Raw genomic sequence first — 27,479 nt, forward strand, 5'->3', positions numbered from 1 at the left:
AAGAGGATTGTCAAAAGATGAGTGGAATTGGACAAGACGGATTTATATGTGATGATGTAATATTTATAACGAATTTAATCTCTCATTCGCAATATTCTAACCGAGTATTGCATAATCATTATTCAATACTTCTGCATAGAATATTGTAAAGACTGCCATTGAGATTCATGGTGTTTTTTTCAATACCCGCACTGCAGTATAGGAAATCCAAAGTGCATTGCATTTATTTGATAAACTACTAATCCGTTTTCCTTTCATTTTTATTCCATCTCAAATACCACTGATGCATTTTCAATGAGCCTGCCAAAGCCACACGCCACAGTGACTTAGATCAGAGTGGAAAACAAAAAGCCCTCTCTGCCAAGCCCAGCCACATGATGTCGCCAACGCACAAAACGAGAATGCGCGGTGGGGAGGGGGGGCGGGAAGAAATTAAGAGATGAGAAGAAAAAAACAAACGGGCACTAACAAGCGGGAATAAATTGCATTATCCACCGAGGAATCTTTGCCCGCAATTTTATGCCCCGAATGCAAATCGTTTGTCCCCAGGCTGCGTGCGCCGAACAGTGGCGCACTTTGTGCCACAGAGCAAAGGCGCCGTGACTTTACCAGCGACGGTCTCAGGCTCCACATTCCTGACCCGCTTGCGCAACACCGCAACGCCCTCACAGCGGCACACAGAGCAGTGCCCCCGCTGATCGGTAACGCGACCAAGAAACCGCTCTCATTATTCATAGTGACGGTGGCTGGTGGTCACATTGATGAAGCTTATAACCAGCGGAAATTACTCCGGTTATCCGTGTGATTGGATGCTGCTACGGTGTAATAATAGAATACAAATTCAACTTGTCACGTGCCACCACTGCATAGCATTCGTTTACTCTTGAAGACAGAGAATGCCAAGGTGGTGAGATGTTTACTCTTTGGTTCTTTCGGTAAAGTCACGTCGGTAAAAAAATAATAATAAAATATTTTTTTTAATATTAATTAAATTCAAAATAAAAAAGTGAAAACAACTAAATTAAATCACGACGTTTCGGGCGCAACACAAGCGTCCTTCGCCAGGTGGGGACCACCAAAGCGAAAACAGTTGCTGAAGTATGCCGAAGAGATGGCTTTGACAAGGGTTTATATGGTTGTTGATGCACGGCGTATCAATGTCCCTGTAACCCGTCTGAGATCGCCACAAACTCTCCTGAAGCAAAGTCGCCAACCATTCGCGACGCAATCGTGCTCGCAGGGCTGGGTCTCGCAGGAGAAGGGTATTCTGCAGAGCGAGGAGTCGAGCGTCTATCCTTTCAAATCTATAAATGGTGAGATGTTATCTCCCTCGCCTGGTATACAGGATTCTAGACTTGAAGCTTTCGTGACTGCAAGGATTCATACTCTTAGGTTTTTTCGTTGAAGTCACGTAGGTAAAAAATAAAATTAAAATTAATAAATGTAATAATAGAAATAAAATAATTAACGATTAATATAATAAAATAATTATGCTTTTTCTATTATTACTTTATTAATTTTAATTGTATTTTTTACCTACGTGACTTTAACGAAAAAAACCATAGAGTATGGTATACAGGATGTCGGGGGTTCGATCCCGACCCTGACGCCTGCTGCTGTATATTTGGAGTTTGCGGTGTCTCTCTCCCTGTAGTTGCGTGGATATTTATCCGTGTATTAAATCCACTTCCGGGTCACGTTCGTGCGCTTGAGAAAGCTGCATGCACATCGCTCAGCATCCGAACACCGACTCCATCCCAAGCAGGACCCTCCTGACAAGGTCTCTGAGACTCAGTTTAGGCTTCCTGGGTAACAAGATATACACTCATATTCTTGAGTCTTTCGGTAATCATCATCAGGTGTGATGATGATTGCTTGTGTTGCAGTCGAAACGTCGTGAGAATTTGTATTGTTTAATATTTTTATTATTTTATTATTTCCCTTCTACGTGACTTTACCGAAAGAACCGAGAATATGAATCCCTGCAGTTACGGAAGCTTTAAATCAAAAGATATACACTCATTACACACAAAGTGATTGCCACAAATGAACCACAATGCCTTGCTGATCTCATCAAGGAGCATAAACCATCATCACGCAAACTCCGGTCATCTTCATAGCAGCAGATTTTGGCTGGCCATCAAACAAAGAAGGTCACCTCATCGCGCACTTTCAGGTGTGCTTCTGCAGCCGTCTGGAACGCTCTTTCTTCCGATATCAGGAAGCTACTGGAGCTATACACTTTTAAATCTAGATTGAAAACGTATTTCTTTAGAACTGCTTTTTGTGATTAGTTTATTGTGCTTACCCCGCACCTCCGGTTAGCATCGGTGGCTATGTACGGTGCAAAAGAAGCTCAACATACATAAATAGAAGAAGTTGACAGACCCACAGTTGCAATAACAGGGTTTATGCACCGTAAATTATATGCTTCGAATTTCACCGGTGTGCCAAGCCGGGCGTTGAACACCGGAACTGAAGAGGCTCTGTGTGCTTCTCGCCAGCGTGACATTTCATCCTCCTTCAAGGGATACAATTTCAGGAACTGATGCATTTATTTTTTTAAACGTCGGGACAAAAAGATGCACGAATCTCAGACGTTAAAGCGAACAGAAAAAAGACGAAGATTCCCCCGTATAGCCCACGCAGAATGTTGGGGCAAGTGCAGTGAACGAGTAGCACCTACGAAGGAAGGCACGGAGCACGGCGGGATGTTTGTGGCCGGCATTGTCTCACCATTGCTGATGTAAAAACATGCCACACCAGGTCCTAATTTATGGCGGAGTCGACCTAGGGGAAGGCCCCAGGATGGGTTCTGATAATCGCCACTGATGTTTGACGTAACCGGAAATGGAACTTGGGTCGCTGGGTTTGTGGCGCAGTGCGCTAACCACTACGTTCTTCTTCTTGGTTCTTTCGGTAAAGTCACGTAGAATGCAAATAATAAAATAATAAAAATAAAACATAAAATAATTCTCACGACGTTTCGGCCACAACACAAGCAGCCGTCATCAGGTGAACAGACATGTTCTTCACCTGAGGACGGTTGCTTGTGTTGTGGCCGAAACGTCGTGAGAATTTTATTATGTTTTATTTTTATTATTTTATTATTTGCATTCTACATGACTTTACCGAAAGAACCAAGAAGATGAATCCCTGCAGTCACGAAAGCTTTAAATCGAAATAAAAATTCACTACGTTCTTGTATATTTTGCTGTTGCAACTTGCTGACCCGCCCATACTGGACATCTGTGAAAGAGAGAGCTTCATTGCTCATTGTATTCCTCCTCCAGCCTAAATCAAGATTCTGATTCTGATGTGACCGCTTCCTCCCCGTTGGAAATTTGCCAGATGGCCTCCGAGTGTTCGTACTTGGTCTGTCGCGCTTAAAACGGGGTGGCTGATAAAAGAAAATGTCCACGGCTCTTGCCTGTCCCCATGGGAGTGAATGACATTTACTGGTAATGGAAGTCTGTACGAGTTGAGAGCGAGCGGATAGCATCTTGCCATCAGCTGGGAAGGAACGTATTGTTTTTGCTCTCCATTATCTCAAGGTCTCCATTAGCTAAACTAAAGGCATTAGCTTCACATCGCGGGCTGCCAAATGTCTACCGAAGTATAACCTTCGTTTAACGGATGTTATTTTCTTAAGTGGGGGAAAAAATATTTTGTGAACAAAGATATACGCTGGCAACGAAAGAAAATGTGTGTTTTGTACCATGCCAAGGGAAACACGATGCTACGTAAAATAGCAATAACTCAATTGCTGCTTCTCGTATCTCAAATATTCAGATGTTATGGTAATGTATATCTAACTTGTAAAAGCCTCAGCCATTTCATGAACAGATCCAAACTCCTGCATCAGAGGCGATGGTCAGTGTGCTGGATATTTGTAGCTGGAGACTTTCCAATAAGTTATTTACGTCAGTCTCAAAATAAATGTTTTTTTTTCACTAAAAGAATATTTGTTTCAAGAAGATTTTTTTATCTAAATAGCTGCCCTCCAACATTTAATCATACGACAATGACCTCTGCAAACCTGTGTTAGGCCTAAGGAAGGCTTCATATCCTCTGCTATTTATTTCTTTAGAAATGCTTTTGTGTTTAGTTCGTTGTCCTTCCCCCGCACCTCCAATTAGCACGGTTGGCTATGTACAGTGCGAAAGAAGTTCAACATACAGGAACTCCTGTACATACGAATGAGTTAGGTTCCAGAGGTCTGTACAGAAGTCGATTTGTTTGTAAGTCTAACGTTACTCCTGTCGATTCCAAACGTGTTGTACGGCATGAACACTAAGTTGTATAATCTCCTGTAGATGTAGATGCCACTGGTTCTTCATGTTCAGCAGATGCAGATGCCACCATCACCATCTATTGGCGTGGCCACTCTTGGTCCGAAAAGGCAACTGGACATACGGACAGATTTGTTCGTATTTCTGAAAGTTGGTAAGTCGAGTGATCATAAGTAGAGGAGTCCCTGTACATCCAACATAATACTTACAGACATGTTACGTAGCCCTGTAAACAGGTGATACTGCCTTACACAGGTGTATGACGTTTACAGAGCAGAAAACAAGTCACAATTTTAAGTGGCATCAACGGAAACACACCTGGAGAATCCGATTATACCCCAGTAACCGTGGGACGTTGGGCCATTGTTGGGCCAACGGTTCCAACCACAAGCCATCGTTGCATGTTTACTGGGACAGCACTCGTATCATCATCATCGTCGTCGTCATCATTACACACAAATTGCTCGCCACAAATGAACCACAATACCTTGCTGCTGATCTCGCCAAGGAGCATAAACCACCATCACGCGAACTCCGGTCATCCTCACGGCAGCGTCTTTTGGCTAACCACCGAACAAAGACGGTCACCCCATCGCGCACTTTCAAATGCGATTTCTGTGGGCATCTGGAACGTTCTTCCTTCCAATATTAGGAATCCACTGGAACAATACACTTTTAAATATACATTTTAAAACTAATTTCTTTAGAACTGTTTTTTTGTGAAAGAAGTTCAACATACATACACACAGGTGTGAGTAATGGATCGCTATCAGTCAGTGCTGCGCTTACTTTTCCTGTGTTTGGGCTTAGAGGTCACTTGCACCCCCCCCACCCCCACTGCCAATTAGCACGGTTGGCTACATACGGTGCAAAATAAGTTCAACGTACGTGCGTACATGACTGTAGTAGGTGAAAACTGTGGGCCGTGGCCCTGTGCAATTAAGAAGGCCATTGCCGATTTAAGGCGATGTTTACAGGAGGTCGTGGGTTTGACCCCTGACGCTTGATGTATATTTGGAGTTTGCATGTACATCATCTTCCGGAGAGTCAAAGGGGAACCAAATGGACAACGGGCCCAGGTTTCCAATCGCCCCCCACCCCCCACCCCCCATGGCGTGCATTGCTCACCTGCAAGGGCCTTGATGCGCGAGCGCTCGAACAGCCTCGCCGAGCTGTTCTCGTTGTCCCAGTCCTCCTCCATGAGGTCCCAGCGGTTGTTCGTCTCGACAAACTGCTGCTGCTGCTGGCTGCTCTCCACATTGTCGTACTGCGGTTCCGCCGTGGCCGACATCATGGCTGCCTCGTTTTTCGCGTGACCGTTGCTTCACGAGACACGCACCCTCATCCGCCGGTCTGCAGAGAGTGGGGCGGTGGGGGAAGAGGGGGAGGGGGGTCGCGGGGCAGAGCGAGAGATCCATGAGAAAGAATCGTGTGCGCACTGCCAGTGGACCACTGCCAAGGGTCATGCATGCCGATAGAACGCGGTCGCTCTAATTGACGTCGTATCGCGACGCGAAGAAACGTACTCTTGCACAGAACTCTCACACGGCTCACAATTCACCTGTCACAACCGTTCTCCCGTTCGTCACTCCCGCGCACCGCCTTAGCCCACACTGCGGGCGCACACCGTTGATACGCCCTGCGAAAGACGGTTCGTCTCTTGGCGGCCGAAAACTTCTAACTCTCAGCGGAGGTTGGACAATTAGTCAATGATTGTATGTCAAATTATTGACGAGAAAATTGCAATCGCCGACTGTAGTTGTGATTGATCACCCCCTGCACCCCCACCCCCACAGCCATGATGATTGCTGATGACGTTTCCCATCACCGCCCGTCCAGCGGCACACAAATAAGTAGAGGTGAGATCTTTTTCCCCCCCAACTATTTTTGGGTCTTTTTATTCGTGAACTAATGAAACCGATAGTATTAATTGATGTATACTACATGTTCAGAACTGGAATTTATCGAAATGTAGTGTAAAACCGAATTTGGCATCATTATTATTATTATGTATTTTTCTACATGCAGTAACTGGGTGATCAGGGTGAGACGTTCAACGCAAAAACGCTGAACTTCTTGGGTGGTTGAAAATTGGCATCAAACCCAGGATCTCGTCAGCTGTGCTGGCTCATTGTTGCTTTTCGTTACAACTCATAACTACACGCTACTTGATCAACATGAATAATATTCCGTCATAGACCATATTTGCAGGTTTTGTTTGTTTTCCAATACTGAATTCGCCGCAGTTACATGACCTGAAATGTCCCGAATCTTGTTTTTTTGTCTCCAAACGACACTTTGATGTAAAACACGTGTTAATCGCTAAGCTAATTATGTCATCCTTAAGTTATGCCTAACCACACATCTGTACCGCAGGGCACGTGACACCGACCCATGTTACCGTCACCATAGCCACGTCCGTAAAATGCAAACACTGCTCTCTCCACTCGTGCGCATTTTATTATTACTGCGGCGCGCATCGATGGCCAAACAATGGCAGCGGATTCATTCATTGTTACACTTGTGAGGGGCCCATTGAGATGGCAGAACTGTGGTCTGCTTTCTGCCAGCGAATTTAGCGAATTACCAGCAAAGCAGCTGCAGACTGTTGGTCTATTGTGCGTCGTACAGCTGAACCCAGATGGTGCGGCACTTGAGCTGATCTTGAATGTCCAACGCTCTGCCTTGTACCCCCTCCACCCCCGCCACCCATTCGGTAAGTGGTACTATGACTATTTCGAGCGGTGTTCTGCATTGCAAGGCCCGCGGGCTACTGGCGGCCTCTTGTGGCCTTTAGTGCGGCCCCTGACGTGCAGCCCCCCACAATACACAACAACACGTGACAACACCCCCCCCCCCCCCCATCATCATCGCGCTGTCAAACCCCCAATGGTTACAAATGTGCGGTGGCCCTCACACTGATGATGTCTTATCGGCGAAAGTGCCCCCCCCCCCCCGCCTCTGAAAATGAGTGAAGAACACTTATTTGGATGATTTGGCTGCTATAAATGTCCACGTGATGATGGGCCACTTCGTTGAGCTATCATTTGTAATAGCCAGGTCGTTTCTGAAAAAGAAGCAAATGTCTCGGTGGGCATTACCTAGTGAAGTAAAAATAGTCATATTCTTGGTTCTTTCGGTAAAGTCACGTAGAAGGGAAATAATAAAATAAACGACCCACGTTATAATATTAATATTATTTTATTATTTCCCTTCTACGTGACTTTACCGAAAGAACCAAGAATATGAATCCCTACAGTCACGAAAGCTTTAAATCAAAATTTAGAAGTAAAAATAGTTTAGATGAATAATGTTTTATTTATTCGTGATTGACACACCTTTCCTACACTTTGCACTCCTATCGTGTTGTTGTGCGGTTTGTTGCTGTAGCGTTCTGACCCCGTGCCCCTACTGGACATCTGTGAAATAAAGAGCGTCACAGCTCATCGGATTCCTCCTCCAGTACAAATGAAAATTCTGATCCTGACGAGATGGAAACATCGGTAACAAAACGATGATCGCCAAGTGTGGAAAACTGCGGCCAGAGACTTGTCAACGCGGTGGCCTCTGTATAGGGGGGATAGACGGGTAGGGAAATAAATGGTCTTGTACCATCTGAATTCCACCCAAGGAATGAACACAATGTCCAGATTATACTTGGTAGTATGTATGTAAGCCCCACTATAACTTTCCTTGACGGTCAATGCAATGTCAGGAAGAGTCAGGAATTGCTTCAACCAGGCAAACAAATATGACAACGTGGAGGCTCAGAGCAACCGTGACAAGGTTCAAATGTGAAACTAATATAACAATTTGTTTTTAAACACCACTTGAGTCTCCCGTTCCTGTTAGCGCAGCTGTTGGTGAAAGGTGAGAATGGGTGGTAGCTGCCGTTCAGTTCGGCTTCTCTCCCCCCTGGCTTCGCAGAACAACACAAATCTGCACCGGAGCCCCACCTACTGGAAGCTTCCCTTGTGCCAGTCACTTCAACCGCAACGTTCCCCCTGCTGCCTGCAGGCATCGTGCCGGTGACAGGGAGTCGATGGGGAACGCCGCCGTTCCGATCGACACCGACACCAACAACTCTGGCAGGTCACGGCCAACAAGCCCGCCGCTTCTGGCCGTCAACAGCCGCGGGGCGCCACGGTGGAGAGACGTTAACTACCTCGCCCATGGAGTAGTTGCACTTCGATATTTGGGGGTGGCGGGGGTTCGCTTTGTCCCTCACTTTAGGAATCGCGGGTGAATATGATCCTCATGGCGGATACCGAGGCAATTAAATATATTATTTCTGGGATACTATTTTGTCCAGGGGTGTACTTCACTCTGCGACTGGGGTACCAATCAATCCGAAGTAAGTGCCACACTCCGCGATGTCGAAACGCAGCGAGGACGATTTCGCCGAAACCATGAACGCATCGTGGTGGTGCGCATCGTGTACAGCTCGTCGAGATGAGTCGATTGCCGCGTCGCCGACCAACAACAGACTAACAGTGATTGCATCACGGACATTATGCGAGAGCCGGGGTACCGCCATAAGGTTCATATATATATTATTTTGTTTATTTATTGTAAACTAATGAAAATAAATCAATGAAGGTGTTCAGTTTGGGAGGGTCGTTGCCCCCCCCCGTGCCTCCCCCGCAAACTCCAGACATCACCTCGCCAGGTATACAGGAGTTCCTCGTCAGGTATACAGGAGGTCGTGGGTTGGATCCCGACCCCGACGCCAGCTGCTGCTGCTGCTGTATATTTGGGAGTTTGCCGTGGTTCTTTCCCCGTGGTCGCGTGTATTTCTCGCCGGATCCTCCAGGTTTTTTTCTTCCCTTCACACACCTATTATACTCAATGTGCCATTTAGATTATTTGGCTGCTATACATTTTCCACGTGATAAGCCAACCTCGTTGAGCTATCATTTGTGGCCAGGTCGCGTCTGATTAAAAAACAGAGCAATATCTAGCAGTGGGCCTTACCTGATTAAACTAAAATTTATAATAAAAAAAGGTTTTTCCCCTTTATTCTGGCAACAAAACTGAAACCTTTTGGCGTCCTCTGGTCTAGCACCAATTGAGACGAGGCTCAAAAGAAAGCCGTCTCTGGTGTGGACCAATCAGTTTCAAGGACAATGCATATATTATCAGAGTGTGTTTTTTGTTTGCATTTTGACCACAAGTATTGTGGTTAATGCAGACATGATTCCTCGTAAAAACATTTACGTTTTGTTGCCAGAAAAAGGGGAAAACCCCTATTATTATATTTTGGTACTGGCAAAGGAGGTCTAATGATGCAAAAATATATATTTGTATTTAAAACTTTCGTGACTACAGGAATTCATATTCTTGGTTCTTTCGGTAAAGTCACGTAGATAGAAAAAAAAAAGATATAAATTTAAAATAATAAAATAAAAAAACCCACAATAAAAATTGTTAAATAAAATGTAAAAAAAATATTGAAAAGACTAAAAGCAAAAAAACTCACGACGTTTCGATCGCAACACAAGCGGTCTTGTTATCTACGCGACTTTACCGAAAGAAGCAAGACGATGAATTTGTAGTTTTTTTTCTTTTTCCCCGGAGCCTCCCGCCCTTTTCACCCTCCCACCCACCCGCCATTATGCCCCCCCCACCCCCCTCTCTTCCTTCCCGCCAATTCATTTCCTTTTGGGGGTTTCCCCCAATTCCCTTTTCCGCACCTTCCTTCCCCAGCGCCCTTCTTTTATACATTTGAAAATTATTTATTTGATTCGGTGTTTCTTTAAATATTATTTTTGTATTAATTTAATTATTTCTTCAGTTTTGTTATTTATCAAATTTGTTATTAAGTTATTTGATTGGATATTTATTTCATTATTTTGTATGCCTTTCCTTAAATTATTAATTTCATTGTTTGTGTAATTGTTTCATTACTTATTTGTTTCGTTGTTTGCTTCATTAACTTACTTCATTATTTCTCTGGGCGTGGTCCCTTGCCCCTTGTGTGACCCCCCCCCCCCCACACGCCCTCTGCACTGGTAATGTTTACACTGTAATAGACGACGTTTCGCGAAATGGCCCTTCTTCAGAGCACGTGAAGAAGGGCCATTGTGCAAAACACGTTGCCTGTCATATACTTATCTCTGTTCAAAATGTGGTCGGTTTTCGCGACCAATATCAACGATTTTTTTTGGAGTTAGATTGAGTAAATAGAAACCCGCCACCACCCGACACAGCCAATTACAAACCTCGCTAGTCGGCTGGTGGTGGACTTAACGACACATTTATATTTACGCGATCACCTCCCCCCCCCCCCCAAATACCTGTATTATGGATCATGTGTTTCCTCTTCAGGCCACAGTGTTACCGACGAATGTGTGTTGAGTTTTTGTGTTTTCCCCCTCGCGCTTGTGTCACCACGGCCAAAGCAAAAAGTGTCGCCCCATCGCCGCATGAACCTCACGTGGTCAGAATGTCTCCTCGGAAGGTTCGTGTGCGTGTGCCACCTCCAATGCGCCCCAGCCCACCGTCCTCTTTTTACCAACCCACCGACGGCAGGGTTGAGCTCGCGTGGACAGCACGGCCTCTCTGTGGCGGTGTCGACCGCCGTCAAGGATTACGAACCGGGCATCTGTCAAGCCAGCCGGTGTCCCCTTCAACAGGCCCGAGTCGTTGACGAGACTCAAGGTGTCAAAACTGATCGCAGTTTTTGCTTGTTTAAACAAATGTGTGCTGATTAGCAACAACAACAGCAAAAGCTCAAAAAAGAACGCCATGAGGCCGATGGAATAAAATAATCACCTTATTTTTAAGTGTAGATAAAGAGCAGAGTTGTATTGATTTAGTCATTAGCCATAATCTCTTGCTATAAGAAATAAATATTGGACACTAAAACTGGGAAGATACGTTAGCCAGCGTCCTGTAATTTGATTTGCCTTTGCCAAATAACCCAGAATGCACACGATCTTAAAAACTGTATATTTCGGAAGCCAACCTGTGTTGAGCCTGGTTAGTGTTTGGATGGGCGACTACACAATGCATGGCAGGTTGCTATAGACTGCTGCGGGACTACATGGTGGCCAGCAGAGCAAAAATAATTTTTAAAAATAACTTTGTCAATCCACTAACGGACAAAGAAAGGGCCCACCCCATGCCATGTCGATCACGAGGGTCGTCAGACCGTACTTCACCACCACCGGCCAGCACGGCTTGTCAAAGTGTGTGGGTGCCCAGGGGAGCGTTGAGATTATCACTCGCCGCTGATGCGAGCCGTGGGCCGGGAATCGAACCTAAGAATTCCGGGTTCGTAGTGCGACGCGTTCACCACTGCGCCGCCGTATTACTGCGTCTGCCCACGCTGCAATGCGTACGCCATGGCGGTATCTGCCGCGGTTGTTTTCCATTCGCAAGTGAAATTCGTATTCCTTTGTGTGTGTGTGTCCGTCCCACCACCCCTCTCATTGAACGCAAAGCAGAATGCAGAAAACCGATACCGTGCGGACTTTGGAGTAGCCGCGTGGCGGCGCGGAACCGAGACCCGTTAGGCGACACCGCATTCCACAGCCGCGGATTCTCGGTCGAACATTCGGTCGCCTGCAGCCACGGGGGGAGACGCGCTCGAGTTGACGACGATCAGCGCGTTTGGCTACGCACGGTGCTGAAGAAGTTCACCGTACGTACGCACGTACAGGCAAAACGATCCGTCTTGTTGCCGTGGCCCACGCAGCACCACGGATCTCCCGTGTAAAATAGCTGGGAAATAACTCATCTGGGTAAAAAATAAAATCAACGTCAACTTGTGAGGCTGGTGTGCAGTGCCCATGTCCATTGCAAGCCCGAACTACAAATTTGATTTATTATGGGGTAAAAACATTCCCCACCTGACCCACAATACAACAAATTGTTGCGATTTAAGGCTGCGGTAAAAATACAAAGTTTTACATTTTTCAAATGACTCTTCTGTATTGTGTATGGAGCGGCATCTAGTGGCAGCAGTGGTGATGGCAACCCATTAAGATGAAACAATGAATTAATTTACAGGCCTTCATCAATCCGCTGTTTGGACAAATGCCTCCCTGCGCAGTGTTGGTCCACGGGGATTGTTAAACCATACTTCACCACCCTGGTTAGTTTGAGGTGGCAAAGTCGGGTACCCAGGATCGGTTCAAATACCACTCACCACTGACGTTGAACGTGGCCAGTCATCAAACCGCTCCACCATTGCTCCAACCCAAAATACTAAAAAACTTTTTTCTGTTACGCGATTTAATGCGTGCATCGTGAGTCGATGCACTATTCCACCACCCCCCAACTCCGGTTTACAAGTGGCTATTTGTCAAGTTTCTGTAAGTGCTTCAACTGTACAGACAGAGCGATGCCAATCCGCTGTTGCACACAATTTAATAATTCTCAAGTAATGTACACGAGGAGTGGCCACCTGACGTCCACCGAGACGGGTAAACAATGATCCGAGCGGCTCCACTCCATGCCTCCCCGAGACCAGTGTTGTCAAATCTCTTTCACATCAATTTGTTTCCCATCCACTTGGACGCAATGCGCTATTTACGCAGCTAGCCCCACAGACTGGGGGAAGATCCTGTTTGCAATCGAACCGGAGTGCCCGGAGAAAACCCCACAATGTACAACCAAATAACCTTCAAAAATCCACATCCTATGACCAAATCAATCTAAAAGACCCACAAGTTATGACCAAATCACACAAAAAATCCCACAACGTATGACCAAATAACCCTATAAGACCCACAATGCACGACCAAATCACCCTCATAAACCCACAACGTACCCTAAAAGATGCACAACGTACGACCAAATCATCTTAAAGCCACGCTGTCTCGTCAGATCCCAAAAGCGAAGCGAGGTTTAGATCTGGTTCGTACTTGGATGGGTGACCACCACCGGGGATTGCTGGGTGTCGCAGGCACGGGGCGACGAGGTGACTTTAACAACAAGAGTCGCCCTCTCTTATGTATGGGTTGTCTCCGCGTACTCCCGTCTCCTTGCGCACGACAAACACTCGTTCATGGAAATTGGCTAAACATCCCTCTCCAGAGCTCATCCTGAAGAAGACACCTGTGTAAATATTTGGCATCCGCCATATGTGAGGAATAACACCGAAAGGCTGGGACGATTTGTCAATCAGATCAATTGATGGGACTACATTTTATAATCAACAATTTTTTTATGGTTTATTAAACAGGCCCCTTTAAAAACGGCAGCTGCCCCTGCAAACCACGCCCACGGTGCAACGCGACTGATGACGCCGATGACATCACCGAGCCCTGCCCATCACCTCCCGTCCAGCGGCACAAGGTGGGAACAGAGGCGATAATTGTATTGCCCAAACTATTTCCGTGCTTTCCGAGTGGTCGCGCAATAGAACGATAATCGGCAGAGTAATCGATCACTCGATCGGGCGGCCCAGTGCAAGTAGTTCGACCTACTTGCTCTACTGCCTCCTAAAAGGGACTGCGTTTGCTGACAAATGAAATATACAAACAAGCCCTCACGGATGAGCCAGCTGGTTTGTCAAGTGACAGCACATTGTCTCACAAAGCCAACAGTTGTTGGTTCAAAACTGCCAATGCATAGATTTGAAATGCATTGCCCCTTTGTTCGACACCACTGGCATATAATCAGTGGAATGCAAGAGTGCTTTCGCTGAGGTCACCTTTGCGGGAGTTGAGTGGATGTTTTTTTATTTCAGAATGTTTTTTTGTTCATCAGCACATGGTGCCTCCCCTCGTGGCAAGATGAGATATAAGTGGACTGGCAAACGTCCAACACTCGTCTCCGGCAACGGGGTCGAGCAAGTGACGGGAAATCCACATTGCCATGGTGAGGTGGCCGTCTCTCAACAGGATCACCGAACGGATGTACCATCATCCAAAGGTCAAGAGGTCACCATGGCCATATGCTGTCAAAGCCACTGAACATGGGTTAACTGCATCATCCGGTCAGAGGCACCTTGACGTTGGCAGTGGCATTCACTGGGGTGAATTAGTGACGCATCGATCCAGTGATTATCCTTCATTCTTAAGCTCATTATACCTGCAGTTTTTTGACGACTATATGCTTTGGCTAGAAGATGTATTATATAATTGGTTCACGTGACGACTGCAGCCACCGTTTGGCACAACATTCACTGCAATAATAATTTGAAAAAGCACTTCCCTTGAATCGCGGCGTATTTATCGACTCACCGATAGCGGGCCGGATGAATATTTAACACCGGTGAACTCCTCTATTCCGCGACACTATCACCCATGACGCCTATTGTCCGCGCATTTTGTATCTGCAGGTCAGCGGAGCGGATGGAGGGACAATACTATCGGCGACTCCCATCCCCCCGCGTCACCGCGGACGAGAGGAGCTCTCCCGCGTTCGCCGTCGCTGGAGGAGGAGCTACTGACATCTCAGCGCTGCACCAACAATCCCCCCCCCCCACCACCACCATGGTCGGGCACCGCTGAACAACCCCCGCGTTCGACTTGCGGAGTCTGTGAGGGGTTCATCGGGGCGCCAGCGGCTGGCGATACAGTGTTCCGCGTGCGGCGTGATTGATTGGGACGCGTCGGCACGCGCACGACGCACGCGCACGCGCGCGGACGCCGCCCACGCGCGCGTGCCCGTGCGGGCCCCACCGCAGAGCCGCTTTGGAGGATGATGATGATGATGATTTTTTTTGCATCAGAGCGCAGGGGCGGTTCCGTACAAGCCGGAGAGAGGACTTTCAATTGTTTTTGCCGCAACGCGACTGGACGACCGCCGGTCGCGGCGCCGATTATTCTCTCTCGATTTTCACCCGCGATGCGTCTCTCACGTCGGCGTTCATCTTTTGTCGCGTTCACGGACACGCCCCGACGCAATACGGGGGTGGGGGGGGGGCAACATTTATCCACATTTGAGGACATTAACGACTCCACGATGATTGCCGCAGTTCGAGCGGAAAGTTTTAATTTTGTTAACGGAGAGCAAGTTTCCAATCGAAAAAACATTGACTGTATGCATCATTGCAATTATCATCGTGATGATTTATTTGCTAAACAAAACATTGCCCAGCCTAATTTAAAATGAGATCCTGCTTTGAAATGCCGTGACCAATTTCATGCAAAAAATAAGCCTCTCCCTCTTAAAATATATATCGATTCAATAACCTACTGCTTCCTACTGGCATTACATTGCTTCCCCTGCAAATTAAGCTTTCATACAGGCTGACATCTCTGGGTGCTCCACCAAACCCCTCGTTGGACGCCGATTTTTTTTTTTTAAAGGTGAATTTCGTACTCACGTCGATTGTTTTACGTAACTGACCCCTGGATTACGAACGTCTCTGACCACCGCAGCACCGCCTCCACCGTCCTCTTTCTCGACACGCGAGATTCTGGGTTTTTTTCACGAGCCGTGCGCGTGGCTAAATGCGGGCCCGGCTCAATCTCGAGCAATTATCTTCGTCTCCGTAGCAACGGCCTTGGACAGTACACAGAGGCATTCACAATCACTGACATGGAGTGGTGGGGGTGGGGGGGAAAACCAATCCCGACTTCTTGTCAAATTTACCCGGCACTTTGTGTGCTGGGTAAATGTCAGAACTCAGCATTGTAATTTACAAGTCCGGGTCCTGCCGCGTTTCCACGTTCTCCGCGGTTCTTTGGCGCTTGGGAGTTGCCCCCGCGTGGGAAATGTGCGAGAGTTTCAAATCTCTACCGCCGCGGTGGCGAGATGTTAACTACCTCGCCTGGTATGCAGGAGGTCGTGGGTCCGATCCCGACCCCGACCCCTGACGTCCGTTGTATATTTGGAATTTGCGTTTTTATCTCCCAGTGATCGCGTGGATTCTGTTCCGGGTCCTCCGGTTTTCCCTCCACATTTAGAATCAACGTGCGTTTAAAGTATTTGGCTGCTATAAATGTCCACGTGACAAGCCACTTCGTTGAACTATCATTTGTGGCCATGCCGCTTCTGAAAATAGCTATATAGCTGAGTGGGCCTTATCTAGCAAAATAATTATTATAGTTTAAATATTCGGGTTTATTTTTTGTTAAAAGCTACGTTACTTTTGGCTCCCTCCACGCCGTGCGGGCAACGTGGGCTGCTTGACCATACTTCACCACGCCGGTCAGTGCGGATCGGTGAGGGACCACAATGGAGACCCGTCAATGAAGTCCAAACTGTCCCCATGCTTCAATTAAAACATTCTGGATGCTCATGCTTACTGCCAAGCCGTGGAGATAATTCCACATTCCCATGGCAGGGAAATGTCTGCTCCATAGCACAGCCCCTGTTGACTTTCTACCCAGAGGTGTCGTAGCTCCACCAGGTGGTACTCATTTTAGCCCACGCCAGGGGGTGATGATGGGCACAACGGCGCTCGAAGGCCATAATTTGAACTGGCAGCAGATGTGTGCCGTGTCGTGCATGCAAATGTGAAATAAAATGTAAAATCCACGCAATCCGGCACATTTACGTGGAACTACACGCGCACAGCCACTTCAAGGGGGACGCACAAAGCGATTCGCGCAAATCGGTGTCATCTAAAGCCGGCCAATCGCTGTGACCCAACGCGTCTGTTTTTTTTACAAAATTTAATTAAAAACAAAACGGCCGAGCACCGTCCCGCGAAGCGCCTCGCCTCCACGCGTCGGTACCGACCGGGGCGCCGGGCGATCATTGGAAAAGCCGATCGTTGCGGTGCCACCCTGTATATAGCCCAAGCTAAACTTAGCCGCTGCCGTAATCCTGAGCCATGGCAACGGCTGTCAAAAGCCTCGGAGCACTGTGCGCGCGCGGGCGGGCGGGCGAGCGAGTAAGCGCACGTGCGCGTACGAGGGGTCGCTCCGTCTCCTCGGTTAGGTTCGCGCACCGAACGTGCCGACACTGATGACTCACGCCGCACTTGCGCAATTGCACCGGGCGGCACCCACGAAGAATCGCGCTCGCGAGGTCCACCAAATCCTTGAGTTTATATTGTTTTCCCTCGCGTCTTACTTGAGCGAGGCATGCGATCGTAATGAGCTCTCACATGGCTTGAATAGAGGATTGTCAGTGATGGAAAGCGTTTATAGATGGGCTAAATACATTTCTATTTTTTGTTCCCCATCTGCAATGTCGAGTGCCTGCAAAAGGCAACAGTAAAAAAAAATAGTCTTCAAAATCGTAGTGGCCCAAGAGTAAAATGTAGCAGATTTAGACGACTGTGAGCAGCGGTAGATAGTGATGACATGAAGCGTACTGCACTTAACCGAGCGACCCGAGTTATATTCATTGATTCAATGCCCACTACTAACATCAGCGGCGAGTGATATCTGAATTGGTCCTGTGCTCCCCAGTCACTAGCCCGCACTGCCCCCCCCCCCCCGTCACGAAGTGATGATTGAGGCTTTCATCCAGCAGCTGATTGAAAATCAGACCCGGGCTCACGACGCCACGCGCTCGCGAACGACGTCTGCAGCGGTTTGCAGCGTCCACCACTTTGTAGCGCAAAACAAAAAACGAAAATTACGCTGCGGCCGTACGACGTAGAAAATCGCAATCGGCCGTGCGGGCAGTTGGGAATGGGAGCTGAGGCCTCCTCTCTGCACAAGCTGCTCGCCAGACTTTGCTATCGACTTCACAGCATCGCTGGCCGGAGCAGACGCAGCGCTATTTTTTCTCAGCCGTACACAAACGCAGCCGATTACGCGGGTGGTGAGTGGGTGGATGGGTGTGCGGGGACGACACTTCATGCCGTGACCACTCAAGGACGCTGGGGGGAAAGCGGCGATCTCAGCGGGCGGCGGGCTCGTTGCGCTGGTCGTCTCGACGAATCGTCGCGCTGACAATGGAGAGATGCGCGCTTGATGTTGAGGCCGAGGGTAAACAGAAGCCTCTTTCATTCTCTCATTCCACTCCACTCCCCCACAACCAGCGCCGACCCTGCCTTGACCCCCCCGCCCCCGCCACTCACCCCGCCCTCGTCTTTTAACTTTCATGGACGAATTTATTAAACCGCCTTTAATGTGCAAAATAATAAATATATAAAAGAGTCCCTAGTGTCTCCTTTTGCAGCCTTTTGCGTTTTATGCGTGGAGCTCATCTTCGTTTTGCTGGTCCCAAAGCCAGGAAGCGGAGATTCCACATTCCTATGGCGGGAGAAATCTTTTCATGAACACAACGACTGGGGAGCTGACGGATATTATATTATTATATTTTATTATATTATTACATCACTGGCTTTACTACCCGGCTTCGCCCGAGACGTGGATTCTTGTCTTGAATTAATTCACGTCCTACGTGGAGGGTGGGGGGGGGGGAATGCGTGACGTCAGCAGGCACACCGCGTGACGCTGCCGCATGCGGGTGACATCACAGATGTGACGTCCCCGCTCACTTGCCGTGCAAAATATATGCATTATTGCGCCCCCCCCCGCCCCCCAAAATACAAAAGTCTATTTTTATAATTATTTCCATTGTATACAGTCTGGAAGCTACACACATGCCAAATTTCACGTTTGTTGCATGTCGGGAAGTATGCTAAACATTTTGAACAGACACACATTCACAAATTTCACTTTTTATACATATAGATTCATGAATAAATAACGACGACTAATTCAGCTCAGCAGCGCCGCTTAAGAAAACGATGACGTACGACGACGATGAGAAAGACTGTTGCTGATGATGATGACGCTGGCAAATCATCCGATGATGCTGGTTGATGTAATTATCAGCGAAACGTCGTACTACTCAAATTGTAAATGTTGTGGATTCACTCTCCAACACACCGGTGGGCTGAAGTCGTCACTAATTGTAACAAATCGCTTACTAATTGGCTGTGTCGGGTGGTGGAGGGTTATGACATTTATATTTACGCGATCTAACCCAAAAACCTTCATTATGAATGATGGTGATGCATAACCGTTTTTGCTCGCTAAGTTGGGACCGACCAAGTGTGGAAGTCGTCAGCGAAATAAGTAACATCTCACGATCTGACTCGTCTCTTTGTCCAACGCGGCGTTTGATTTCACGAACGCTTCAGAACCAGACGACGCACGCCCACATGGGCACAGAGCCACACACACACACAACAAAGATCCCCCGTATAGCCTTAACATACTGTTGGGGCAAGTGCTGTTAGCGAGCACCTATGAAGGCCGGGACGGCACACGAGGGGGTGGGTGGCCAGCACCACGCCCAGATGCCTTTGTCTCCCCAGTGGCGACGTTTACACATTGCACCGGGTACTCATTTGAGACCGAGTCGACCTAGGGGAGGCCCAGGACCGCTTGAGATAATCGTCACCAGTGTTGGCCGTGAGCGGGAATTGAACCCGGGTCGCCTGGTTCATAGCGCGGCGCGCTAACTGCTACACAACTGCTATCCACACTCAGACACAGCCACACACAGGGAGAAACAGAGTGGAAGAAAGTCCGCAACATTCTTTCTTCAGGCACAAATTCCGAAACAGCAAAATCTCACGGAGGCCACGGAACCTCCTCGACGTCGCTTTGGCAAAGCGCGGCTTCCGTGGCTCCCGCGTCGGTGCAAGGGAGGGGAGAGAGCGCGCCATCGACCAAGGCGAGACGATCAAAAGCCTCGCTCGCAGGTGCAGGCGGGGTGGGGTGACCCCAGGCAAAGACAAAAGCGCGCCGGGCAGGGCCGCTGGCAGTGAAATTTTACGAGAGCAGAAAAAGAGAGAGAGAAATACGCCAGGACAGCTCGCCCGGGGCACGTTTTACGCAGGGCAGAGGTCGCAAACGGGTTTTGATTCCTTACCCGTACCCGTACCCGGTAGCAATCGGGTACCCTACCCGATATCCGGCTACCCGTACCCGGCCGGGTATCGGGTAGGGTACGGGTACCGGATTGCGACCTCTGGGATGAAGCCATGTTGCAGGCGCGGGTGGGTTGATTCTAGGCACTTGAATTGTGAGAAGAGACAAGACGTTGGGAAATGAGTGACAAATGGTGACTCACCAGTGACTCACGGCCTACCCGTACCCGGCCGCACCAGGGTCGCAAACGGGGACCCGTACCCGGCCGGCCCATCCGCGGTTTCATTAAATTGTGCGGAAGCTCCGGCTTTAAGTGATCTCGTTGGTGCACGTTGTTATTGATTTCGTTATGCAAGTGACTCGATTTATCCGTTGGGTGGATTGCCCGGGTTGCGGCTATTAACCCTGCTTGTGGATTTTCTTCGTGGATTTTCTTCGTGGATTTTTTTTTGTTAAGTAAATAAAAACACTTTACGTTTACCGGTTCTGTCATTGAATACATTGTTTGGCGATGGTGCTTAAGTAGAGAGGACAGAGAGACAGAGTGGATAATAAAGGGTCGGATACTGCACCTTACTGAAACTTTGGAGCCTAATGAGAATTAAATCTTAAAAGTGTGTTCCGGTGATTAGTTTTCAAATTGTCATGTGAATCGTCTGGAGCGCTCTGCAGCCGTCTGGAACGTTCTTCCTTCCGACGTTAGGAAGCCACTGGAGCTCAGCACTTTTAAATCATCGCGATTGAAAACTCATTTCTTTAGAACTTGTTGTGTTTAGTTTGTTGTCCTTCCCCCGCACCTCCAATCAGCACGTATGGTGCGAAAGAAGTTAAACATACATACAGTGCACGGTAGCCATTGAGTGGCAGACAAAAGCCTTCAATAATTCAACAGCAGTAACATTATTACTCTCTGTTACGAGTTGGCCGTGACCGGGAATCATAATCAGGACGCTGGGTACGCAGAGTAGGTGTGCTTCCCACTTCATGGCCACGCCAGCCACGCGCACGTGCTTGGGTATAATTCATCTTCTCACTCGCCGTGTGCCTCAAGGGACTAATTCCCGTGTCCGAGGGTTCAAGGTTCAAGCCCCTTGGGGGGCTGGGCGTCTCAGCCCATCCTCTCGTGGGGTGGGAGGGGGGTTAACAGCCGTGCCCAGAGCCAAGTTGACCCTGAGCGTTGAAAAATGTTCCCCCGTTGTCAATGGGGAAGGAAAGCGACGTTTCCGTAAACCGATAGCTCCACCTGACGTGACCAGACCCTGCTCTGAAGGTGCAGACATTGGCAGCGGCGCGGCAAAAGACGCGGACGCGGCGTGCATTTGCCTCGAGGTTTTTAATCTTTTTTTTGTTTACAACGATCGCCAGGAAGTCCCTCCGTCCCGTAAAATCCGAGGCCCCGTTTAGCCCCCTCCGCGTCTTGCCCGGCACGATGTCCGACGTTTCGCTCCACGTGCGGGTGCAACCCGAACACCCAATCAGAGAGCCATGCAGCGCAAGCCGCGACAACCCTGCGCCCCTCTTTGCTGTTCTGCTCTCAGGTCGCGAATTCAGAGCCTTGCTCTGCAAAAAGACAGCGATGGCACATTTGGCGAGGGCCCGTGAAGGCCGCCACTGTACGCGAGGCAGTGGGTGGGTCGCACCACGCCTTTGCCTCCGCAGCGCTGATGTTTACACACCACGCCGGGCGCTAATTTCTGGCTGAGTCAACCTACAGGAGGGTTAAAATATTCACCACTGGTATTGACCATGAGGGGTTTCATAGCGCGGCATGCTAAATTCTGCGCCGCCGCTCCCCAACCCACACACAGCCATGCAACAACACAAAAATACAAAGATCCCCCGTATAGCCTTAACAGGTTCTTGGGGGAAGTGCTGTTAGCGAGCATCTATGAAGGCCAGCACGGCGCAGGAGAGGGTGGGTGGCCAACACCACGCCCGGCCGCTTTTGTCTCCCCAGTGGCGATGTTTTTACGCACCAAGTACTCGTTTGAGGCTGAATCGACCTAAGGGACGCCCAGGACCGGTTCAGATAATCGTCACTGACGTTGGCCGTGAGAGGGAATCGAACTCGGGTCGCCAGGTTCGTAGCGCTCACCGCTACACCACCGGTCCCCACACACGCGCGCACACACGCGCGCGCGTCCCAGAAGCGACCGTGCCCAAGTATAAAAGCGTACATCACCCGCTGCGTCGTCTGCGGCTCGTGCCGATGCCGCAGTGAAATCAATAAACTTGGCCGCGCTGCGTTGTGGAAACGCGCGCGCGTGTCCCAGGGCAGCGTGGGAAGACCCGGCGGCTCGGCAGCCGACTTTGTCGAGCGCACACAACGGCCGCGTCGCTCCCGTTTGGAGGCTCCGAGGAGCCGGCCGAGAGCAAAACCCACCGGGGCCGTTGATTTATTGTTTTACGCACTGCGGAGGCCGCTCGCGAGTCGATGGGGGAGCGGCGGCGCAGCGGTGTTAGCGCCACGCCGCGCTACGAACCCGGCCGCCCGAGTTCGATTGCCGCTCGTGGTCAGTGACGGTGGTTATCTGAACCTGTCCTGGGCCTCTGCTAGGTTAGTGTAGGGCAAAGTCGGTGCTGTAATTTAAATCCACGGCTATAATTAGTGCAGTATAATGAATCGCAAAACATACCCGTTTACAATAATTGTTTTTTGATCCCTTCCCAATCCGCTGCTGGATGAACGCTTCCATGCGATGCTGCGTTGGCAGCTGGGGGTTGTTAAACCATACTTCACCACGCTGGTCAACGTGGGTTAGTGAAGTGTGGGTAGGCGTCAGAACGGGTTACGATATCGCCCTCCCACTGACGTTAACCGGAGCTCGGAATTCAAACTCAGGGGGTGCCAGGTTAACGGTGCGGAGTGCTAACCACTGCACCACCACTCATAGCGGTGCTCACTGCAAGGCCTGCGGGCGACTGGCGGCCCCTGGTGGCCTTTAGAGCGGCCCCTGAAGTGCGGCCCCCCGCAATACACAACAACACGTGACAAACACCCCCCATCATCATCGCGCTGTCAAACCCCCAATGGTTTCAAATGTGCGGCGGCCCTCACACTGATGATGTCTTATCGGCGAAAGTGTTCCCACTCTGAAAACGAGTGAAGAACGCTGATATAGAGTCTATAGATTTAATGGGGAAACATTTTAAACATTGAACAACCACATTGGATGTCGAATTCCCGCACAGGCATATGGAATAGGTACACAAAACAACGTAATGTGAGTGGCGGCGTGGCCAGCAACATGCGTTCCCTGCCAGCGTTGTCTCCCAGTGTTCATGACTGACCACGCGATTGCAGGAGATAGTACTCATTTAAGGCTGAGGTGACCTAGATGGTGGCTCACGGCACCCTTTCTCTGACCGACCACTCCAACAGCGATCCGCCAACAGCGCATTAAAGGGCAATCACTGGAGTCGTGAGACCACGCGTTGACCCTCCGAGTTATATCGATTCTTAATATCACGATGAGCGCGTAGAATTACGTGAGAATCGGCGTATGTTTTATTTTACATAGAAAGAAAAAAAAACCCCACCGTGCTAGTGCGGGTCGGAAGACCAGAATTTGACGCCGAAAACACGAAGCGCACGGACTACCGATGCCTCGTGCCACGGTAGCGGAGAACGCGTCGCGCGCGCTTGACCAGGCAAGGGACTCGTACGCGGACGGTGCAACAGCCGTCGACTGCCGGCTTCTTAGGCATTCGGAATGCATTTTTATTTCGTATTTTTTTCATCAGCTCCGCAGGCTCTACCCCGCCACAGGCAGCACTCGGAAACATCCGGCCGCGGTGTCAGCGCCAAAGCAAACCCAGATTGTGGCCTGTGTCAAGGGACCAAGGGTCCGGGCGAGGAGCGGGGATGGATGCGGGGGGGGGGCAGTGCGGCGGTGGACTGGGGGGGGGAGCGCTTGCTCGCTGGCACCAACCAACCCACCCGTCAATCTCCCATTTCTTCCAAGACGTCTCGGAAGAAATGGGAGGGCCCACACCTTGCTCCTGCCCTGCCGATCGACTGACTGCGGTCCTGCTGTTTATGATGCTGGCTGCAGAGGTGGGGGTGGGGGATTTAGGAGCGCTGCGGTGGTGAGATGTTTACTACCTCGCCTGGTATGCAGGAGGTCTTAGGTTCGATCCCGACCCTGACGTCTGCTGTATATTTGGAGTTTGCGTGTCTCTCTCCCCGTGGTCGCGTGAATTTTTCTCCGTGTCCTCAGCTTTTTCCCTCTACATTTAAAATCAGCGTGCGTTTTGAGTATTTGGCTGATCTAAATTTCCACGCGATAAGCCACTTCGTTGAGCTATCATTTGTGTGACTAGGTCGCTTCTGAAAAATACCTATATAGCTCAGTGGACCTTACCCGGTCAAATAAAAAAAATAGATTTTAGTTTATACAGTTTAGTTTTTAGGAAACGTGCGCTGTTGTATCAACTGAGCGCGCTAAACGTGCCCCCCAAAAAAAACATCGGTCAATGTCAGTAGAATTGGTTGCACGCTTTGCTGATGAAATTTTACGAAGTCGAAACTGGTCAACCCTAACCGGGATCGCTGTATCCTGAAGGCAATTTTTAAACAATTTCTAGCCGGACACATTGATCTGCAATGGCCCATCAATCGATGGATGAAAAGTCGATTGATTTCGCTCGGTAAATTAAACCCTTTTGGGCATTTGCGTAATGTTTCTTTTATTTATAAACTACCTTATTGACCTGGTAAAGCCCACTGAGGGCTCATCGAAGTGCCTATCATCATCATCATCACACGTGGCAATTTATAGCAAGTGCGCTTATTTTTCTAAACGTCGAGGGCAAAAAAAACCGGACGAACCCGGAGCAAAATCCACGCGAACACGGGGAGAGAGCGAACAACGGGCCCTCCAAAATATACAACAAGCATCGGTTAGGGTCGAGATCGAACCCACGGCCTCCTGCGTACCAGTCGAGCGAGATAACAATCACCCTGCCACCTTGGCGCCGCCGATTTAATTCGCTTCGAGCGTCCATGCCTCCCACCCCACCCCCCTTTTGGAGTGCTACTCCACCCGAACACACACATCATGATCGGAGAACCTCTTACGCCCCCACCACCACCACCACGACCACCACTCTCTCACTCTCTCTCGCCCCGTGTTTGGCGGAAACGTTGGGGGTGGTGGGGGGGGCTGGAGAAAAAAACATTTCCCGGCAAAACGCCCGAATTTCAGCGGAACACATGGCAACAATCGGGGGGGGGCAGCAGGGGGGGGGGGCAGCGGGGGGGGGCAGCGGGGGGAGGAGGGGGCGGGGGGGGGTAACTCGACGCAAAGACCGTTGCCACCGCTCGCCAAGCAGCGAGCGTCGATGGGCGTTCGTAAATCCTCGTTCCCGTGGGCAGCGAGCGCGAGAGAGACGCCTTCTCGCAATTTTCGACTTCGCACTCCCGTCTCTAGCGGGAGTGACACTCCCACGAGAGACGGAATGGCGAGAGAGGGAGAGACGGAGGAGGAGGAGGAGCGCGTCGATTGGAAAACGCACGGGGCGGTCGAAAGAGGTGGTTCACGGCGGTCGTGCGTGTCTAAGCGCGCGGGGGGTGGGGAGGTCACGCGGTCACCAGATGAGGCGGTGATCGCGAATAACGACGACAGCCCAGAGATTAATTAAACCAAACTACGAATACAACTTGTTTTTTACTTTTTTTTAAGGCCCCCTGAACTAATACAGCTTTTTAATATATATATAAGCGACCAGGTCGCAAATAACGGCTCAACGAAGTGGCTTGTCATTCGTGTGGAAATTTATACAGCAGACACATATTCTAAACGCGTGACGTTGTTTCTAAATGTGGGGGGAAAAACTGGAGGACCCGGATAAAAATCCACGCGACCACGTGGAGAGAGACACGCAAACTCCAAATATACAGCAGGCATCAGGGTCGGGATCGAACCCACGACCCCTGTACACCAGGCGAGGTAGTTAACATCTCCTGGCCACCGTGATGATGAAGAGGGAGAGAGACACGCAAACTCCAAATATACAGCAGCAGGCGTTAGGGTCGGGATCGAACCCACAAACTCCTGTACACCAGGCCAGTGCCGGCCCGAGCCTCTTGGGGGCCCTAAGCAGAATTTGATTTGGGGGCCCCCCTCCCACCACGCAGACTCATCTGTGCTAGAAGATTATTGACACAAATGTCACACTATAATGTTATAGCGAATATTATAAACGAATACAGTGAGGTTATGTATTAATAAAAAATAAAAACAACACTTAAAATACTTCACTCTTTTATTAAAACTTCTGAATACAAACGGTCACAAAAAACATATTAAATAAATTATTTGCAAATGTGCATTAAATGTGCAATCTTTTAAATAAAACCAAAATAGACAAACATTAATCTAATCAAAAATAGAATGTTACAAAAAAAAAGATACTTAAATAATGAAAGCAAACATAAGAACAGCAAGGGTTCAACAATGTCAACTGTACAACAATGACCTCAAAATCGTTCCTTCCTAGCTTTTCTGGAGGCAAAGTCACTAATGACATCATTGTATGGTATTGCTTGGCCAACTTTGTTATTAATACTAATGACTGCAAGTCCACTTAGTCTTTCCTGGGCCATTGATGATCTCAAATATGTTTTTATCAATTTGAGCTTGGAAAAGCTCCTCTCTGCTGAGGCAACTGACACAGGCAGAGTGCAGGCTATCCTGAGAGCTACCCAAAGATTTGGGTAAAGCTCACACATCTCATTTTGTGAGAGGTATGTGAGAAGCTCAAAGGCAGTCATCATAGTTTGGGGAAGTTCAGGAAGACTCTCTATCTATCAACGTGAAATACACACCTACTACCTAGATAAATGTATATTAATAACATTTCACTGTTGTGGCGGGGATTTAGCTCTGGTGCGTTATATTACCACTTTTATGGCTTATAAAAATATCATGAGTCATGACTAGCTAGCTGCTTCCTCAAGTGACGTGAGCACAATTTGTGCTGCTGCTGCACAAAACATACTGTAAATAATAATGCAAACATACCTTTATCTCGCTCTTTTTTCTCCTCCTCGGTCCTTTTCTTTTTTCTTTTTTCGGCACCAGAGGGATACGTCCTTTTTTGTGACATGGCTTAGGCGTATTTATTATCGTGACGTACAATTGCGCGCACCTGCCCGCGCCCGCGCCCGCGCCCACGCGAATTGTCAATGAGCCGTGACATCCGTGAGCCGTGACAAAGCAGCAGTTGTCGACAGAATTTTCTTGTCTTGAATCATTTATTCATTCATTCATTAATTCATTTATATCACTTGTTTAAGTTATTTAATTGTAAAAAAAAAAAAAAAAAAAAAAAACGATTCGGGGGCCCCCTGGTGGCCAGGGGGCCCCAAGCAGCCGCTTAGTTCGCTTATGCCTCGGGCCGGCCCTGCACCAGGCGAGGTAGTTAACATCTCCTGGCCACC

At 48.9% G+C, this 27,479-nt stretch overlaps 1 protein-coding gene across 1 annotated transcript in view; it reads right to left on the reverse strand.

The window, feature by feature from the left end:
* LOC144723636 (spectrin beta chain, non-erythrocytic 1-like) overlaps positions 1–27,479 on the reverse strand; it is a 155,197-nt gene that overhangs the window by 93,343 nt on the left and 34,375 nt on the right. Inside the window, exon 2 of the mRNA XM_078602519.1 lies at positions 5,421–5,645. Within this exon, the coding sequence (XP_078458645.1) occupies positions 5,421–5,586 (166 nt within the window). The 5' untranslated portion in view covers positions 5,587–5,645. The remainder of the gene's footprint in view (positions 1–5,420; positions 5,646–27,479) is intronic.

Source organism: Lampetra planeri, chromosome 18 (assembly GCF_965212315.1).
Source record: "Lampetra planeri chromosome 18, kcLamPlan1.2.h2, whole genome shotgun sequence".
NCBI classification, from domain to species: domain Eukaryota; kingdom Metazoa; phylum Chordata; class Hyperoartia; order Petromyzontiformes; family Petromyzontidae; genus Lampetra; species Lampetra planeri.